General features: G+C 42.6%; 1 protein-coding gene across 1 annotated transcript; it reads right to left on the bottom strand.

The window, feature by feature from the left end:
• Positions 1 to 250: 250 nt before the first annotated feature.
• On the bottom strand, positions 251 to 20036 carry LOC122530949. The gene is made up of 10 exons (XM_043658386.1): positions 19410 to 20036; positions 14099 to 15726; positions 13236 to 13422; positions 7270 to 7442; positions 7066 to 7128; positions 6630 to 6757; positions 6182 to 6547; positions 4238 to 4581; positions 3625 to 3891; positions 251 to 3253 (listed from the first exon to the last, which is right to left on the bottom strand). The coding sequence occupies exons 2-10, from the start codon at positions 15716 to 15718 to the stop codon at positions 2817 to 2819; spliced, it is 3585 nt and encodes a 1194-aa protein (XP_043514321.1). The 5' UTR covers positions 15719 to 15726; positions 19410 to 20036; the 3' UTR covers positions 251 to 2816.
• Positions 20037 to 20835: the final 799 nt, after the last annotated feature.

Here is a 20835-nt window from a genome sequence, read left to right on the forward strand (position 1 = left end):
AATCATTGTTAGTTACATCGTTCGACAATGTATCGGACTTGCTACGTATCGCTCTTAAGGTACACTTTATCGAGTAAACAACGTTAAACTACACGCCTAAGCTGGCCTTGTCTCTTTCGTTTACGAATCTCGATTATAAAATATGCATCTGTCATTATGTGCTATCTAACGAACGGCTGATAACGACGATATTTCTAATTTGTAATCAACTTCTTTCTCTTCTTTCTTTCCTCCTCCTCTGCCCCTTCTTCTCTCTATGTCGTTTTTCCTACGTTATTCTTGGTCCACCAGGATTATACATTCGAAAGCGAATACGGCGTAAACGTAACGTGAAAAGCTCGACGAGGCTAACACAGACCACGAGCGTTTATTCATTCATTACGACGCGTGACAAATATTACGTAACCAAGAAAGAATATTTTGTGACAGCGAAGAATGACAGAAAGAGAAACAAAGGAGAATAGAATTTTTCTTTCTTTTTTTGCACTTTTTACTTGCACAAAGAAGCCACGAAACTTTCTCGATTACGTTACAAAATGAGGACAGTGCGATAAGCATGTTGCTGCGTGATTATTATATAAAAGATATTATGCAGATTGTGTCATTTTGAAGAAACTTTTCTTTTTTCACTTTTTACTTGCACAAAGAAGCCATGAAACTTTCTCGTCCTCGATTACGTTACAAAATAGGACAGTACGATAAGCATGTTGCTGCGTGATTATTATATAACAGATATTATACAGATTGTGTCATTTTGAAGAAAGAATAAAAAAATATTTCCTATAATATATCCCGTCCCTGCATCTTTCTTGGTTGCCTAATATTAATCTCCTTAAAAGAATCGTAAAATCTCGAGTGTATATATAATATGTATTTATATATAATATATATATAGATTCGTAAAACTCAGACTTTGTGCGAAATTATGGACGTGCGGGAACGTTTTCTTGTACATCCTCTTGTACTGATTTTGAGAAAGGAATTAAAAAAAACGTTCGAATGGCAGTGACCGAGAATTCATGACAAACTTCGCGCAACGAATTTATGGAACTTATCAATTAGTCGAAAATGGCGGCAACATCTTTGCGACAATTAACACGTCTAAAGTGCGAGATCTAGCTGACGTCTAGCGAGATATTGGCAAGAGTAAAGCACACACGTTTGTACATGGACGTTTCTAGCGAACCGCCAAAGGAAAAGTCTCCGTTCTGGCGACGAATTTTCTACAAAAAATTCTCGAAAATCATTCGTACTTTCCCACCATTTCTAGAGACCTTTTCTTTGACACTTAACTTATGACGCTAATACCTCTCCTCTCTCTATACGCACGTTCCTTTTCAACATACACTAACGATTATTATTACGTACAACATGGGCGACATCGTTTAATTAATAAAAATACATCGTTACGTAGGATTTTTCATAAACGGCTCAGTCACAGAAATTTATACACGCCTGCGAAGTTTGAAGTATTTAAATTGGAGAGAGACAGAGAGATTTATGGATCTTACTTAATCCGCGTTAATTAAAATTAACAGACTAACAACAATTTCTAAAAAAATGACAATTGTTTTTTTCAAAGAACATGCAAATAAATTTGAAATATATATATATATATATAGTTAACGTATGTAGAGTTGAGCATATAGAACTTATTCTAATTATATTTCCTACTAAATGTTACACCTAATATTCATCATTATATAATATTTTGCAGATTTTTGCAATCTCAAGTTTCTCAAAAAATGCGTAAAACTTCGAATAACAAACTTGATGGTTCCTTGCTCCAATTTATGTATAACAACCTGCTCACCAAACAAATTTTGTCGTCTGTCCCGTAACTTTGACTAATGAATAAATCAAGTGCTCGTAAAACGTTCCTTTTTAAATATTTAAAAGCATAGCAGACGTACGTAAACTCTCGTGACTGATTGTGTAATAGTACTTTGACGTAGAGTCTAATCTCTTCGTAATCGTTCTTCAGACTTGTAATAACGTGTGGAATCGCGATCCCACCACTTAATCTAACAGTTAAGATTTACTTAAGCTACTGTGCCACAAATCACATTACTTAGCTTCTAATTACGGATACGGTAATCTTCGACTTGCACTCATATCTGTATTACTACATGGACAATTTCCCTATTTAGTTCACACGGCATAGTTCGCAGATCCTTCTGAACGCTCGGAGGATGATTTCCAATGTAAATAGAAAAAAACAACTACGTGTGGCGATTCTTTCTGCTACAAATCAAAGCATACGTTGTACTGAATCGAGGTTCCCGTCTTTGTTCTCTCGTTTACCATTTAATATGATGCTACTCCTTCTTGAAAGTCACAGTGGCTCACGAAAATATTCGAAGGTTGGCAAAGAGGAAAAAAAAAAAAAAAACAGTTACAGCACGAATAGCCAATCTTAATAATTAGACCGTGGATTTCTATGCAGATTCACTGGGAACAGAATTGAAAAAAAAAAAAATAGAAATTTTTCTTTGTAGAAAATTCTTTAACACGTCAAAGCACAGTATTCTGTGTAGCTTTATGTTTAAAAACAAGATGTTCATTGCTACTCACGTATAATATCTATTCATAAAAAAAAAAATATCGTCTCAATTTGAAAGAAGAAACAAGTTGTAATCCTGTGCAGTGTCGAATTCGAACAATAACTAAGATGATTTTAATGAAAATTGCGCGACAACCGCCTTAATGAAACTTAAAAATATTCCGTACAACGTACTTACGTAAAATCTTCTTACAAACGTTCTAACACTTTCGCGAGCAACTGTGTTTCGTCATTCGTCTAACGATGAACGTGATCACACGTTAACCGGTCTGACATTATCGTCAGACTGTTGCTGTTCACCGCTTTGCCAGCCCGAGTCCAACGTCGTCGAGTCACTCAAGCAACACTGTGGTGTTTCTTCTTCCTGACTGCTTCTGTAGTCTCTGTAGTCCCTCCCTCTTTCGTTCTCGTCTTCCCTAAAGTATCCGGAGGTTGCGGGACCTTCTTGAAGCTGTTCGTCGTCCTTCGACGTGTAGTAGGAGTACCGGCCTTGTTGAATCACTTCGTATTGAGCGTCAGGCGCTAGAAATGGCCCTCTGGTACTCCTTGGCTCGTCGCTGTTCGCATAATTGTCTGATGGTATGTCTCCATTGTCTGATGGCAAAGGCAGAGGCATTCTGGACCTTTTTGACAGCTGTCGTTTGCCTAAACGAGCTGCCAGGTAGTCCACACCCTCTGAATGCTCTGTGCCTGTGTGAAAATTGGCGTGAATGATCAGTGACCATGGTCAGAACCAGTGGCAAGCTTACGATTAATTTATTAGTTATACATTGCTTGCCAAAAGAATTGCAACAGTTAAATATTGCACAAATTGATTATATATATGTCTCTTGGATTGTTAAAATTTGACTGAGAAAATAGAAAACTATAAGTATGTTAATTATTGGCCATTTTTGCAAAACTCTAATTAGAAATTTATTTAGTCTTTTCTTTTGTGAAAAAGGTCAATTAAAAAATTGTACGATTGCAGTTTTCTGACAAGCAATGTATCGCTGATACAGTAATTATTGTGTTTTAGTCTCTCCCCATTTTGTTTATCGTTGTTTTCGATATTATAGTACCTTCCTTCTCGACGGCCAAGTCGTAGAAGCTACTCTCGGGCCCGCAACAAGACGAGACATCGCCAAAGTATAGTTCACTTTCCGATTGCTTTGGTCCAGCATTCGCTTCCTGCTGGAATGCATTGTTCTCCACACCTTTTAGAGGCTTCCTAGTTCGTCTGCCTTTCATGGTACCCTCGTTGCCCCCTTCTGGATCCGTGCTGTTTGAGATTTCCTCGGCATTCTCGTAGTTGTCGGACGGCCGTTTCGCGGATCGTGGTCTGTGATCTGCATAAATAGAACCTTTACTAAATGCGAGGGCAATGTGTTTTTACAAACGTGAGGTACAAATGAAGTAGCTGGTAGATTATTAACCTGATAAATGGCCAGTTTCGAGAAACCAACAAAATCATATAGAGTTTGGTGACTAAAATTGTCGCCAGGCGATACTACTTAAACACTGGTTGCAATTTTATATTTGCAGTAATGTTACTAATATTACTGTAACTATTGATATTTGTATCTGTAATATTCTAAGGAATATTATCAGTATTATATTAACTATTAACATTCGTTATCCATACATAAACTTCTTACTATTGATGAATCTTTTTACGAGCTTCCGAATCCTCACCTTCATTGTTTTCAAAGTTCTCTATTCGCTTGGCAATTCTGGGCCTTTGTTCGGTAACTTGCGGTCGCCTAGCCGGGCTGTTAGGGTCGCTGTAAGGTGGCGGAGGGCCCCATAGCGGCACTGGAGTCTCCAAGACACTGTAAGAAGCCGTACTCGGGGTGTACGGCCCGTTTTGCGCGTTCAACACAGAGTAGGGACCACTCGATTGAGAATTAAGAACACTGTACGGGCCATTCGTGCTCTCCACGTTGCCCTCCGTTTGTCTGGCCTGAGTGTGAAAACCGTAATTCGAGTCTGGACTCGGTGCCGGCCCTCTCGATCTGGACCAAGGCAGACGCCACCTTCTGCAATTTTAGAAATTTTGAGAAATTCCTTTTTTTCTTTTGCAAGAATTAATTAACTTGGCAAGATGACTTTCAAAAATTCAAATTTACATTTCTCACTGGATTATAAATGATTTACTAAAATTCAGGATTTCATTCTGTGTCTTTTGCACTCTTTGCGATAAGGTTTAGCAGAAAAATTCTAAACCTCATTACAATGACATCAGTTAACATATCGTTAAATTTAAAAAATTACTAGAAACACTTAACGAGAAGATACACAAGAAGTTTCGCAGCTTTGTTACTCTAATCTCAATTTAAAAATCACCGATCACCAATTATTCGCGCAAAGAGCGTGCGTTTAAACGGACACGAAACGGATCATCCACCGCGTGAGAAGAGTCTCTTTTTCTCACAGAACTGAATATCTCGCAGAAAAATACACACTACAATGGCCGGGCGAATTAATTAAGAGAACATGATCGGAAATTTTTTCGCCGAATCAATTCGGCCGCGGTGCTGAACTTCAAAGAGCCGTGTGGCCGTGGCTCGTCCGTCATAATTTATTTCCGAGACGAAGAAAACCAGCGGTCTGAATGTCAAGAGGAGCGGGACGGAATCCCGAGGTTTAATTAATGCCATACATTAGCGGATTACCGGAATACAATGTGGATCCTGGGGTCGATCCTCGGGGATCGTTGCCTCGTTTACGAGTTTATTGCACTCAACGTCCCGATATTCGTGATACTCGTGAATGAAATCTATTGAATATGTATCGTTACGTTGCTCACCGCGAACGAATGTTGCACGCGCGCGATGCATTTGAATCCCATCGATAATTTCTCAATGAAGTTTATCGAGCGCCGAGTGGCCGAGCATTGAATTTGTAACAGCGGCTATTATTATGCAACTTTTACGAAGGCGGTTTAAATGATGTTAATTCAATCGTGCCTTCCGCGATGCATTGACATTGAATCAATAGAACGCGTTGGATCGATTGGAGAAATTTCGCGACTGGAAGATTTGCAATTTTAGAAGAAGTAACGCGTGATTTACAGCAATCGTGAGACATTTGACTGAGAAAGAACTGATTTCACACACAAGAGCGATCGCGATGTAACATAGGTATAACATACAAGTGAGAAACAAAAATAATTTTGAAAAATTACAGCAATAACAAATGAAAAAGATCTCAAGGCAAGTGTATTAGATATACTAGTTAATTCGCGAAATAAATGAATTCGCAATATAAATGAAGAAGATCTCAAGACAAGTATAATAGATATACTTAATTCGCGAAATAAAATATTAAATTACGATAATATGTATTACATTATATACATTCACAAAATACATTACAATTGTTTATTGTGAATAATGAAATAGTAATTATATTATAATTATAAATGTTGCTACGTTTAATACTTTGCAATTACTTTGAGATGAAGTACTATGCAAGTTTTTCAATGAAACAAATACGACACACCTGTCCTAAGACTTTTGAGCGGAGTTGCACATCTGTGTGATATATTATTCTACTCATTTCACAAACTCCTCTTTTCGCAAAGACACTTCAAACGAAACGAAACGTTGGCAATAAAAGAAAAATCTCCGTACGAACCTGGATGGCGCCAAGTCGGGATTCGGCGTGTAGAGATTTCCGGGAGTCTGCGCCCACCAAGGGCTGGCACCGCCGCAATCGTTGCAACATCCGCAGGAACCAGTCGCCGGTCCCACGGTGCCTCCCTGCCCGTACAGCGATCTGCATCGGAGTTCCAACTGCTCCCAGTACATCTTCTTCTTCTCGTGACTTAGCAACTGGTACACCAGCATGCACGAGAATATACAAGCCAAGATCCCGGCCACCGAAACTCCGAACAGCGCTCTGAGACAGGCGTGCAGAGCGCCGTGAACCGCCTCGCAATGAGGCGTGCCTTCGAAAAGCACTCCCGGGTCTCCTTCCGGCGCTCCGTAACACGTGCACGACCTGACACGCGGATAATTGTCATTGAATTGTTATTGTTATGGAAGTTCGTGTACTAACTGCAAAAATAGACGGCAGTGTTTACCTGGCTTTGACGGTGTAAACGCATTTGCGAAGGCCCTGCAGCCGCGACATGTGTATCACGGTGGTCGTAACGGTGACTAACACGCATACTAAAGCGCACACTACTCCGACCGATCCGCAAACTTTCATCTGCAAGAGGGATTATTGGCTCGTTTGTTTCTTAAAGAGGGAACTGTTCTAATCTGTTACTGTCGGAATTAAACGAAAACTCTCGTTTCAGATTCTCCTTGCAGTAGATAACGATTACTGTGAGTAGAATCTATTTCTTTTTTTGTATCAAGTCTGTGAATGAGATGAATTTTACAAAAATTTCAAGAAATTAAATCTACGATAATTCTATTCACCTCTTGAATTGTCTCCTGCGAAAAATTACAAGTGACTCTTCTACAATTCTAGCGTCAATTAAGAGATTTGCACCTTGAGACAAAAATTCTTACCAAAAGTCCGTATCTGTGTTTCCGTCTGGCGAGTAGCATCGTGAACAGACCCATTAGAATTAACTGGAAAATTAATATAAAACGCACATGATTATTCTCGGCTTGCTCGTTGGAACATTTTTTGCTTCCATTGTTTCCGTAACGTACGCGGTCTCGTTAAAAGGAGATCGGCTTGATAGACTCCTCCCGATCTTTGCCTCTTACCATTATGCCAGGAATGTAAGATGGTACAGTCTCAAAGAGAGCTAAGCTGGCCGTGTGGGCTGAAAGGACCGCGTGTACCGCCAAAAAGAGACTACCGACCGCAGCGCTCAGCCCACCACAAAGGCAACAAAGGACAACGTACTTCTTGCAGCAACCACCTTCGCCGGTGTGGCCTGTAAAATTAAAATCGGTCACTGATAGTACGCTAGCGATAGTATGGCAGGCGAATTGAGAAAGAGAGAGACGAGTTAACGGGGGGAAATGGTATGGTGTATTTTGAAAATTTTCAACTGGACGACTCGAATGATTAGATTAGATCTCGAGATTAATCAGTTGAGGAAGGGAACTTACAGTTGTTTCATTTTTAAGACCTACGGTTTTCTCTACGTATCGTTGAATTCTTTTTTCCTAATTTTTCCTTCATTTCGTTTAACTTTCTTCAAGGTTGTTCCACGACAAGAAAGATTAATTGAAAAATTTTCTCCTTGCCATGATCTCCAAGATCGAATGTTTCCCCTTTGCAACGAGCCTTTAAAATCTGTCGTACGATTCCTTTTTGTCATTTTATTCAATTTTGAATGTTAAGTGACAAAAATTTGGGAGTTCCTAACCGTACAGGAATTCGATAAAATGGCTGTGAAAAATCGTGCAGTAAACGGAAAATTTCTCACTCTTCAAGGCGACAACGAATAAAATTTTTCGACGTTTCTAAGAATGTTTGACTTTTCTAAGGATAAAGGTAGCCTTATTTTACCGCCTGCTGAAGAAAACGAATTCAATCTTGTTAAAGTGCAGGCTTTGAAACGAGATCAACGAATTTCCCTTTTCCTTTCATCGAAAGTGTTTCGTATACTATGTTAAATTGCACTTGCCTTTAGTTGGGCAAGCCGAACGTTTTCGTGTTCGAAAGACGTAATATTTTAACGCCGGATCTTTTTTCGTGGTAATCGGTTCGGAGGATCTCCCGAGGAAACACGAAATAGCTAGAAGGATATTTTTCGTTGGGCAAATCTTTTGTACGACCCTATCGGCCCTATTCAGAGAAAGGTCCTGCAAGACTTATTCCCATCGCACGCTGGCTCCTTCTTTCACAGGGATAATGATTGTCCTTGCGTGAGAACCCAGCAAACGGGAGCTTTGATCTAACCACAATGGAAAACGTGCCGTTCAGCGGAATTCCTCAAATCTCGTTAGTTAGGTCATTTTAACTTTCGTTCTTTTTTAAAATTATCGGACATTTCCGAGCGAAGAGGGGCGAAGGAGGGGAATATTATTGAACTTTCGGCAAGTAGAATTACTGGCCGCGATGCTCGATGCACGTAAAATATGCAAAAATAGAGTGAAATTTATGAACATAAAAGTCCGACACGTTTAACGTTTATTTTACTCGTGTTCTAACATAGGAATGTTACTAGTATCTAATGCGACCATGAATCTCATTTGCGACAGGCAGAATAATTATGTAATTATCTAGAAAATTAAAAAATGTTCGAATCAAATTTCTTCTGTCATGGTACTACCATCAGATGCCAGATGATACTTGGTACCCAATACGAAACTAATTTCAAAACAGATACGAGGACTCGGATACAGATCATCTCGTTCGAATCTTAAACGAATTAATATCCACGGTACGTTCATACCGCGAAAAGGGTTAACATACCGAGGAACATAACGCGAACAAGAAACTATATAGCGAAATTGCGTTCGCACGCCGGCGCCAAGCGTCTGTTGAAGTGGGTACTCTCGACGTTACCGTGGTCGCGGTATTTCATTCTCAATCAGCCAAAGGCTCGACTTTTGTTGTCAAAGCTGGCTCAATTGAGCCGACTACGCTGTATTGGAAATTCCTTCGATGAATGTTGAACTATGGAAGCCTGCGTCGTTGGTGCTACGTCGCTTCAAAGACAATAGCAGATTCCCTTCTCAAGAGAGAGAGAGAGAGAGAGAGAGAGAGAGAGAATCGACAGAGCTGAACTTTTTAATCAGGTTTCCCCATTAATAAAGGAGGGTACTGTGCCTCTTTCTATAGAGCGACCCCGGGAGTACAAGTGGAGAGAGTGATCATCTTCCGTAATTAAAAATCTAATTATTTTTCTGCCAACGAGCAGAATCTATGAGGATTACTACCAGCTGGGCGCCAAATTAAAAAATTCTCCTCGAAACAGGGACAACCCAAGGGAGACTGTTATTCTCACGATCCCACTCGCGATTCCTTGGAGCGTTCCATTGTAATAAAAATGCTCAACGCAATTGTTCCAGGCTATTGTTGAACTTCAACAAATCATGAATTTCAAAAGAGAGAGGTGAATTAGAAGATCACGATTTATTTCTTCTTTTCTTTTTTTAGAAAACTGCTTCCCTTTGGATTTCTCAAAAAAAAAAAAAAAAAAAAAGGCTAGCGTTTTTCAATGATCTATAAATCGTTTTCCTCGACTCGAACGTGAGCAACCTTGCTCCGAGCTTGTTGTGTTCTCTATTGAAACTACCATCAGAGATTCCTCCAAATACCTGCTCTCCCACCGTGAATGCAAACCGAGGTTTAGAATTGGATTGTTGAGGTGTACCTTTGCTACCTGGGCTGGTTATAGTTACGATTTTGGTGAATCGTAGCTTTCAAAGTTAGCGAGGCGAGGCCGGGATTTAAATGCTGGCTGTTGGCAACACAATGTGTTTAAGGTAAAAGGGGCACGACAGGTATTCCAATTTTCCTCGAAACGTTAGTTCTTTGGGCGGGTTAGTCTCTCTCTGTAGATGAAATGCTTTCGATCTTTTGCCCTCTTCTCGAGTCACGAAAACCTTCGCAAGCTTGGACAAATAAATTTCTCTGTGACGTAATAATATTGTCGAAGTCGCAATTTGATCCCCGCTTTTCCCCCAAATTTCAAAGGAATTTTTAACAATAAAACCGATGGAATAAAATTTCGAAGACGAGAGAGCAATCTTTATATCCGAATTTTTCCTTTTTCTCAATCTCTTGAAATTACTTATTTTCGATAGAATTAAAAAATAGAAAAGATAGAATTCGTGATACATTAATCGAGAAGAATTGTGTGAAATGAAACGTTCAACTGAATTCTGGATGGTACCAGGAATCCAGCAACACTGAGTCTTCGACGTGCTGAATTTTTATCGAGTCTCAGCTCTCGTAGAAAATCAAACGTGTTTTATTAAGAAGGCTGTCGATATCTATTTATACGGCGACCTTTTGTTATCCACGTGACCTTCCACGAGGCCATGCAACGTATCTTCTCGCGAGTAAAAATAGAACGTAGATACTAGAAAATGCATAATCTCGTCTTTAGAAATACGCTTGGAGAGTCTTGCGCGCTTGAAATTTGCAAAACAAATAAGCCTGAAAAGTTCTAGTCTGAAATTTTATCACGTATCTCGATTCCTGCGAAATTTATGCATTTCCAAGATATATTTAAAGCGCACGGAATGCAAACTATCAAAGGCATAACACCTTTGGTAATTTTCGACATACAAAACTACTTTCCATCGAGATTCTAATTTACTCTTCGCCGTGATTCGTCTTCAAACGTATTTTATTAAAAAAAAAAAAAACGACTCGATGATTTATTTCCAGGCTAGTAATAATCAAATCGATTACAGAAAATTATATATAATTATTGATTGACAGCACGTTCCGAATGTAGCGATTCAAGTCCGAATTCGTTCGAATGAATTATCTTAACGAGTTGTGTCAAAGGCGATTTAATGGAATAGCTAATAGCAGATTATGCGGGTATGCAGATCAGTGGCAGAGACATAGTCTAGGGTTGCAGGACCGATTGATAAATTAACAAGAAGGGTTAATCGGCATACCGCAGGGGTGAGGGTAATGCGATCTCGGGAAGTGCGCGTGGTTTGCCGGATGTGGCAAGTGGGAATGCGAGTGTGCCGCCATTGTGAATGGATAACCCTGGTTATCCATCTCCATTTCCATTCCAAGTCGGCATCGGACTATCTGCAGCACTGGATATCCATCCATCTTCCTCCTTACAACCCCTCACTCCATAGACGAAGCTTCACCACGAGTTCGATGTCTCTCCGTCACTTCCTCCTTCGTCCGTCTCGATTAACACGTGTTGCCTCAGTCACTTCCAATGTTCTTCTTCACTGACTCTATTCAGATATCGTAGATATCCGTTCGCACGATCGTTTCTTTCGTTTCGTTCGAAGTCTTCGACTTTCTGCGACGTCGTGTCGCTTGACAGTTACATACGTATCCGCGTGCTTTGTCAGCACACCGTTTTAGAAAAATATCGAACTACAATGACTAGCTTTCCGATTCTAAATGACATATCTTTCGTCTTTCGTTAGTGAACGAAGATCAAAGAAAGTTAAACGAAACTGCATCACACACCGTCCTCTCTGCTAGTTTACCACCGTTTGCGCGTCGGCACGATTCTTCGCCAAGGTCAATCCTTCATCGAACACATCCTCGTTAGAATCGTCACACGTCAGTCACCAACGTCGATTACCCTCGTACCCTTCCCCTGTACGATCGTCTTTCAAAAATCCGAGTCCGATGAAAAACTCTTGGCATTGTCAAAAGAAAAAGAAAAAACTGTATCACATGTTACGATCACGTAGCGCTGCTGCTGCTGCCCCGTTCCGCGTCTCCACACGTTCAGCTCGTTTGAAACGAATGCGAGAGCACAACAACTGGAGAGGCACTCCACGAGAGATCTCCGTTGGCCCGCACGTTGGCTCCGAGGTGTCCCACAGGTGGTGGTGGTGGTGGTGATTTCGAGTTGGAGGCCTCAAGCTCGGGATTCCATCGCAGAGTCATCCAAGATGGTATTCGTCGAGCAGCCATTCGCTCGGCCAGCGTGGACGAACGTCAGGGTTGGTAAAAGTATCGTGGCCTGTTGTTCGATTCGCAGCATTCTTCGTCACGATGCTTCTGGCCTCTCGGTTGCTGGCGAGCATCGACTGGTCGATACACCGTGACGATTCCAGCGACCCGACGCGGTCGTCGGTCGAAATTCCACGGGGGTTGTTCCACCGGAGCAAGTAGAATCGGTCAACGATGCGTTCCGCGTTGTCGATAAAGCGCGCCACGTCCGCTATTGATAAAGCAACAACGGATCGGCTGACGCGTTGCTGTTCCACGTCATCCTTGCTGATACTGCAGGCGTACTCGGGATGATCGTCGAGCCGAGTGACTAAGGGTGGAGCTACCGGGCCACCATCTCGCCGGTGAAAACGCGGTAGCGGTAACGTCCAATTTCAAGCGAGTTTCAGGAAACACTGTCCAACCGCGTGACATGAGCGAACGCTTTAAGCGGAAATCAAACGATGGGGGATGGGAAGAGCGGTTCGAACACTGGGCGATATTGTGTATCTGCCATTCAAATGGGCAAGCCAACGTGTAAGAGATATTGATTCGCTGTTTCACAGGAGATATGGTCGTTTCGAACGTTGCCCCAAGTGCCTCGCTTTGCCTTCGTTACTCGGGCAGATGTACACACGATTGGTGCAGGCTTTTGGGGAAAGCGTTTGCGACGAGGAAAATTTAAAATTAGCATCGGCTTCAGTCGATAATCATCGTGGCTTTCAAAGAAATGTTTTTTTACTTGTACAAAGTTGACGGGCTTTGCGAAGAAAAGGTTTACAAGGCAATAGAGCGAGTCGAGTAAACTATTTTCGAAAATCTGGTAATTATCGTATTCTAAAGAAATCTGTCTTATATCTGCAAAAATTGAGGAGCTTCTTCTTCTCATGTGAACGAGAAGAAAGATAGAAATTTGTAGAAGGTATTTCAAATTGACGAAATAAGTGATTTGATTCTTGATTGAACAATTGTACTTGATTGATCCGAATGAAGTTGTCAGGTTCTTATTTTCGTAAAATTGCTCGATCGATTGCAGCGTTTCGATAAGATATACATATACTCTCATGACGATCGATTATTATCGATAACGTTGTTAACAAAATAAAATATAGGAAACACTTACATTGATTGACAGACGTAGTTTCGTATCGTCTAGTTGGCCTAGGGGGTGGCCGCGGAGGAAGTGCTGGCGGTTGATGCGTTCTTGATGTCACTTCAACACCTCCGTCGTTTTCACCCTCCTGCCCCCTCTTGTTTCCTCCAGTTTGCACCACGTGACATTGGCATTTACTTTTCGAAGGGGCCGACACCTAAAACATAAAAGTTCAGCAGGAAATTCCTGAGTAGTTCAAAGAAAAAAGGAGAAACATGATTTTTTTCCATCGAAAGACACGATTTAAAAAATATATGTAAAATTGCTTGTCACTGGTTAATCGTTAAACCGTGCATATCACGCTGTTATCACGCCAGTAAATTGCATAATGAAGTGTTACAGAAGTCATGCGAGTAACAGTTTTGCGTCGGTGCGTAAATGCGTTAATGATTAACGATCGTTCTCGCCGGTAAACGCATTCAAATTTTGATGAAAATATGATGGAGCGTATTAAATTGCTTGAAAGTTTTTGATCATTTCCGATAAACCTTTTAAATTTAACCCTTCTGTTCAAGTCTAGAAATATCTCTATATTTATATAATATTGCATTTCACTGATTCTGGATTTTTATTTTGGTAAAGATTGATACTTCGAGTGTTCTGTTAATTATGATACTTTAGACTTTGAAAGAGACATCTGAAATAGCTGTATGTAATTTTTATATTAGCTAACATTCTTTGAAATGTCGCAAAATTTTTATCTGGATCCTAGATTTCTTTGAAAAGATTTGCAGAAAAACGAACGATAAACTGTGAGATTCAAAATTTTAATTTGCCATCCAGTCTGACAACTCGCGATTGAAATGCGAATTAAAACTTCCAAATCGAAATACCTGTATCGAGTCGACTCCGATGAGAGACGTAGTTTTGGTGTCGTTGCTTTGCGCGTGCTGATGCCCATGAGCGTGCATGTGCGCGTGATGATGCCCATGATGCTCGAGACTCGACGGAGCCCTGTCCCTTTGCCTCGTGTCCGGATGGCCAGAGTGCAACGAATGCACTTGTTGCAAATGATGATGGTGATCGTGCACGTGATCTAAACGGCTGTGCGTTCTCGTATTGGCGTTCGACGAAGAGGACTCGCAGGATATGCCAGAGCTCACGTGATGATGATTCACGCTCGAATGTCCGGTTAAACTTCCCGACGAGCTGCCATGATGATGGCTGGCCAGCGGCGTGGTCGAGAGGCTGCTGTTCGCGTTGACCACGTGCCGATGAACCGCTGGCGATGAGCCGCCGTGATTTAACATGCTCGAATTCGACGAAGCCCCGCTCATCGCGCTCGAGGTACCGTGATGATCGCTGGAGAAGCCTGAGTTTGAAGGGTAGTGACCGGTTAGGCCGGCGGTGCCGCTCAGACGATGATGACTCGTCGGTGAGTTTCTGTGGCCGATCGTGGCGGACGTCGCCATCGACGCGTTCAGATGATGATGAGCATTCGGATTTCCACTCGCGGTTTGATTCCCGTGACTCGCGTTCGAACCGGCACCTAAAGGACCGGCGTTCCCGTGAACGTGGCCGGTCAGGCTGGCCGGCAGATTTCCATGATGGTGCGTCGCTATTCCTTGCGGGCCGTGCGGATGATGCACGGTCGTCGGCCCGTGATGATGGGCGACGTTCGTGGTCTTGGTGTTGCCGTGGTGATGATGAGTGTGCTGTCGCTGAGCGTGCTGCTGAAATCCCATCAATCCATCCGCGACGTCCAAATTCGCGGTGCCTCGGAAATTGTCGGCGTGCTTGTGCACGTGCGCGTGGCCATCGCCGACGTGGAAATGCCCGTGGACGTTGCGTTCCGGCGACGCTGGCTCGTGATGATGTTGATAAGGATTCAGAATGTTCTGCTGAATGTTCTTCAGCTTGTCTTTGCCGTTGGCGCCGGTTGCCTTCTGAGATAACGCGGCGTGATCGTCGGCTAGCTGTTTGTCCAGCTCTTTCGCGGACGCAACGTCGAGCAACGCCGTGCCAGACTCCAGCAAAGGACTAGGGCTGGAGGTTAGGCTGTGTTGGTTGTCCTGCAAGTTACTGGATTCCTGAACTCTTCTTGCAGCCTCGAAGGCCAAGTTCCGGGAGAGATCCAAGTTCCTGGGGCTGCAGGAAAGATTGTGACCGTGTCTGGACAAAATTGCGTTTTGACTGTCCATCGATCTCGTACCGGACAAGCCGGCTTGATGCTCCAGCATCTCGACGTTTCTCGCGTTCTCTAAATTCATCTGCTGGCTTTCTTGATGAGACAGCGGACTTTCCAGTCTTCTTATCGGCTCGAAAGCGCTCTGAAGCGCCTCTAAATCCCGCGGGAGTTCTTGGTTGTTGGAAATTCTTGTACTTCCCACACTCCTCTCCGCTCTATCCCTCGTTGCTCTCATGGAATCCATGCTACTCATTGCGGAACACTGGCAAGAGTGTTGCGGACTTTCCGGAACGTCCAGGTCGGTGGTTAATTGCGGCTGGGACATCGTAATATCTGAAAATGCACCAACCGTTGTGCTCAGCCGATTTCTCGTTAACGAACGATTCGTTCGGTCGCTGGAGAAACGAAGCGAAATTCGAGCGGAGCGAAACGACGTCGAGGCTTCTTGGGGTTCGGATTAATCGTTTAGATCGGGGAGGGATCTGAGAACTCGAGAGATACGCCGAAGCACGATACGTTCGTTTTCGCGATCGCGATCGATCACGAACCGTTCACGGGTCAGTCGTACCCGGTTTTTCGCATCTCTTCAGTTGGGGATCGTTTTCCATGCTACAGGTTCGCTACAAAACTTGATAAATTGATAAATTGTTGCCGTGAACTTAGCGCGAACTAAAATGATTTTTCATCGGAAGAATAGGAACATTTTTTGATATTTTTCACTTTGCTTAAAAATACTGACAGACTTTTATTCACTGAAACGTGAATAGGATGGGTCAAGCTCTCGACGAGTAATCTATATTTTTTCACTTGGGAAAATTACCAAGAAAATATGATGTTTTCGTGATTATTATCACATTAGAGTCGACAATTAACAGACAGCGAATGTTTAAGCGATTTTACATGTTTATAAAGTGAACCCTAGATGAAAAATTACTTTGCCCTATTTATTAAATAATTCTCGCTATTTATTAAAAATCGATATTATACAAGACGTATTAGGTATCATCTCACGTGCATTTATTTTTTTTGTTATGCTTTTCCAATAGCTGGAGGTGTAAAATTTATATATATATATTATAAATATATATTATATATTATAAATATATATATATATAGTCTCAATTTGACGATCGATTGAAAATACAAGATACGAGGCTCGCGATCGATCTAAAAGAAGACGAGAAGCGGTCGGTCGGGGAACTAACGAATCCCCCAATTACGACGCAACTATGACGAGTAATGGGATGATGCTAACTGCGGATATCGCATCCGTTCCGGACGCGGAAACGCGGAAAACTTTCGCAGCCTATTAGCGCCTTCCGTCGTTAAAACTTCTCGGATAGCATTCAAGGAAAACTTATATAAATATCTCGGTGAACATTAGACGATTCTTCTCGAGTCGCGAGGAGTGGCTTTTCAATGGGTTTCGGCATTGTGCTCGCCCGAAGGAATCCCCACCCTGCTGAATTTTAGTTCCGTATTACCTTGTTAAGAAATTGTTACGAATTCTCGATAATAGCCATCACTGGCCGCTCTGGCAGCTATCGGTCTGTCGTTCGCGGAAAAATCAATTAGCTGGACTTTCGTTCGCGAGTAAGCGGATGCTACGACTCGCACTCGAAGAAAGAGTTGCACGTCGTGCAACGCGCGTACAGGTTTCATCGATCAGGTGGAAGTATACGTGCCACTGTCGCGATTATTACGATGGGCAGGCTTAACATCGTGTCAGTTTCGAGTGTCGTGACTTAACAGGAGCATAGAAGGGAGCTTGAAACTGATATTTTACGATTTGCATTGAACGGCAAATACCTGTCTGTTTCAAGACGTACGTACAATCGTGTTATACATTTCTCTTCTGTCAATTATAATGTTGTAATTGACGGATATTTCAGGTTAATTGAATAACAGGTTCGGAACTAAAGTTGTTTCAAGTTACCTAAATTTAGATAATTTGGTCGGTCCGAATGGAATTACATTAGGCTTTTATTTTTCTCGATTGTACGATATAAACGGATGTTTAATATTTATTTTTCTCTTTCTATATTATTGTATTACTTTTACATTGCAGTACTTGGTAATTCTTTGCTATTGACAGGAATTTAATCTTTACTAATACGTATACACTCGTTCAAAAGTTCTAAGGCAAGTACAAAGTGGAAAAATTGCAGAGTCTAGATTAAAAGTCTATAATATTTAACATTAAAACTAAAAAGCGTTCTAAGAACGTTCGTAATAACTGCTTGTGTAACATTAAACGTCTACGTTGCGCTTGGCACTCGAGGGTGGAAAATCCAATGGATAACGCGTTATGAAAAATCCGACGCGAAATATCCGTATTATTGGCCCTCTTATTAGCCATGATGATGGTAAGCTGCTGGCTGATTTATGGCTACTTTTAAAGGAAAATCTACTTAGCCTAATGGCCTCCTTGCGTTTCACCTGCAAAATCGATCACATCGGTCGCTACCTTAAAGCGTATTTGGTATCCGAGCATCTAGTTACAAGGCAACCAAGCGAACCGAAGTAGTTCTCGTAAGTACAACCGGTGGGACTCTCGGCCACTTACTTACATTCCTCGTATCTCGTTATACGAGCGCAAAGCCGCTGAAGGCCATGGTCAAGTTCGATGCCGATGGCGTTGCTCGGACGCGGGGTTCAGTTTTTCTGTCGTTCCGCGACGATCGCCCGATCGAACGAAGAATGGAAATACTTCGCGGCACGTGGATTTAATTTCGTTCAAGCAGAAAATCGATGATCCCTCTTTTCTCCACGGTTTGTTCACCGCTTCGACGTCGAACGATTCGCTTCTCCCGACTTGGCCAAAAAAAGAAAAAAGAAAAAAAAAACAGAACTTCTCGCGGCAAGAACGATTGGTTGGTACACGATCGTAAACCAGATGTAACTAACGAGGTTACGGTGCAACGATCGATCGATCGGTAGTCAAGTGGCTGAAAATTGCTTTCGTTTAAGCTACTGTTCAGGCCAAGGGAGAGAACGAAGAGGAAGGTAGATACGATCGCGAGCCGAGACGAAATCTGAGAGAGACTTTATCTGAAGGTTTTAGCTGTTAATTTCTAGCATTCAGATAAGCTATCTGGCTCGCTTCGTTTGCTACGGATACCGGTTTCACCGTCACGAATAAATGGCACGCTTGTGTCAACAGTCACGGCTTGGTTCCGTCGAAATTCTACGATTGCCACATAGCGTAAGATTCGAATCAATGTTCGAAGATTGAAAATATCAGTTAGTTTCTCCAATGTGTCTGAATTATATAACTCTGTTGATGAAACGACGATTAATTTCGTTAATACAGGGAATTTTACGACAGCGTGCGAAAGTTAAAAGTGAAAATGATTTCACACGATGTTACGTAATTAAAAATGATCTTGGGACACGTGTAGGTGGTCGATGTATTTTTGAATTCTGAATGTTTGCGTTTGGTCGAAGAATTCTTCCCAGGACTGGTATTAAGTTTGAGCATATAAAAATATCGTTCATTTGACGATTCAACATTCTATTGTGAATTAGATGACAAAATTAGAAGATGCAAAAAATTCACTGCATAAATCACGCACGTTCAACATCAAGGGGAATTGTAATAAAAATATCAGACTCTCACCGCGAATAATCGGAATATTCGTTAAACTGTCTCAAAGTTGTAAAAATTACTGAAAACGCGAGTTCATCGTTTCGGAATCTTCCACTCTACGTAGACAATTTCCTGGCACAGAAATTTCGTCGGCGGAGTTTCTGAACGTCGAAATTAATAATCTAATCGATCGTCAGAAAAATAAACGGACGAGGCCGCGTGGAAACCATCCTCGATCAAATACGTGACGTCGTAGAGGAACAGCTTGTTACTAGAATTTCGCCTGAAACGAAACGACGTTTCATATACGGCGATCCTATCCTTTCGTTATTTCGTTCACGCGCAAAAGCTCGAGCACACGGCGAGGCCCCGGCATCCATCGCCGCATCGTGCACCTTTGCAAGAGAAAAAGACAGTCGCGGCTCACCTGCGCGATCGAATATTCAAGTGCTCCCGTCTGCCGGATCCTCTCAATCACTGTCTCCCGGTGACGCTCCTTCCGCATGCCCGACCATCGGACCCCCGATCTCAACGCCAGGCGAAAGTCTATTTTCGACGCGGGCACTCTGTTCCTTGCTCTTCCCACTGGAATACCGTCGCGTGCAAGTAGGTGTGCGCATTTTCGAAATGTCTCGCCACGCGTGTCGCGTGGCGCCAAAAAAACACACACACACACACACACTTATCTATCGTCTATCGTGCGCACCGCTGGCGCAGTATCGCGTAACTCCTCTATCACGCGCGCGTTGTGCATACCTCTGGTTCGCGTCGACGAAACGGAATTCTCGTTAATTCGATTCTGAGAGTCTGTTCGCATCGCGCCGCGTCTTGCGTGGCATCGCAACGGCACACACAGCACAGCACAGCACAGCACAGCACAGCACAGCACAGAACAGAACAGCACAGTTCGGCACACGGCGGTCCCACGGGGACGGGTGAAAACGAGGCGGCCGAGGCACTCTGGAAGAAAGGAAGCAACGAGGATAGGAGCGGAGCGCAATATCGTGAGAGACTGTTCGTGCCTTCCACCTTCACTGGCAGCCGTTCTGCCTTGGAATGTGCCTTTGCCCCCTCGAGCCCCTCTCCGCTCCTGTACCGGGCCCGCAGCCCGAGCGAGGGCCCCTCAGGGCTCCTCCGACTCTTACATCGCAGACCCCGCTCTCTCTCTCTCTCTTTCTCTCTCTGTCTTTCTCGCTCTGTCCCGTTGTTCGATTTCGTCCTGGGACCGCAAGTGTCAGGCCCACCCACTCTTCTTCGTTGCCCCGATGCCCACACTCGCTGGATAGGGTAGATCGTCGTCGTTAAACCGCCGGAATCGGATATTAAATTCGCCAATATTCTCTTGAAATTCCGACGAAATCTGCGAGTATTCGTCTCGAATTTTGTGGACTTTTCTACAACGGGAATACGATTCGCGATTGAGACACGAGAGAATGGAGTTCTAGGTCTAACGAAAGTTTAGGGACCGTCATATAAGCGAGAGTATAATTTCCAAAGAGGAAACGAAGCGAAGCAATTTCTCTCTCGAGTACGTTCCTCCTGGCCTATTAACACAATTATTTCGAGCAAACCGGGTAATCGCGGATAATTGCAGATCCTGATTACCCTTGGAAATTTAGTTGGAAAAATTCCTGTCGGATGCACGAAGGGGCGAATTATCTGGTGAGTCTCCTGGAGGAATCCGACTGGAACGGTCACTTACCGATCGATCGTTGGCTCCTTTATTTACGACCAAAACGAATTAATTATTGTTTACGAGCGCGTTATTTACTGCAACAATCAGGGAAATATCGATGAACGGTTAATGTTACGCGAATAGTCGGCCAGCGTTAATTGTTCCGATGTATAATGCG

This window comes from Frieseomelitta varia, unplaced genomic scaffold (genome assembly GCF_011392965.1).
Source record: "Frieseomelitta varia isolate USP_RPSP 00005682 unplaced genomic scaffold, Fvar_1.2 scaffold_367, whole genome shotgun sequence".
NCBI lineage: Eukaryota > Metazoa > Arthropoda > Insecta > Hymenoptera > Apidae > Frieseomelitta > Frieseomelitta varia.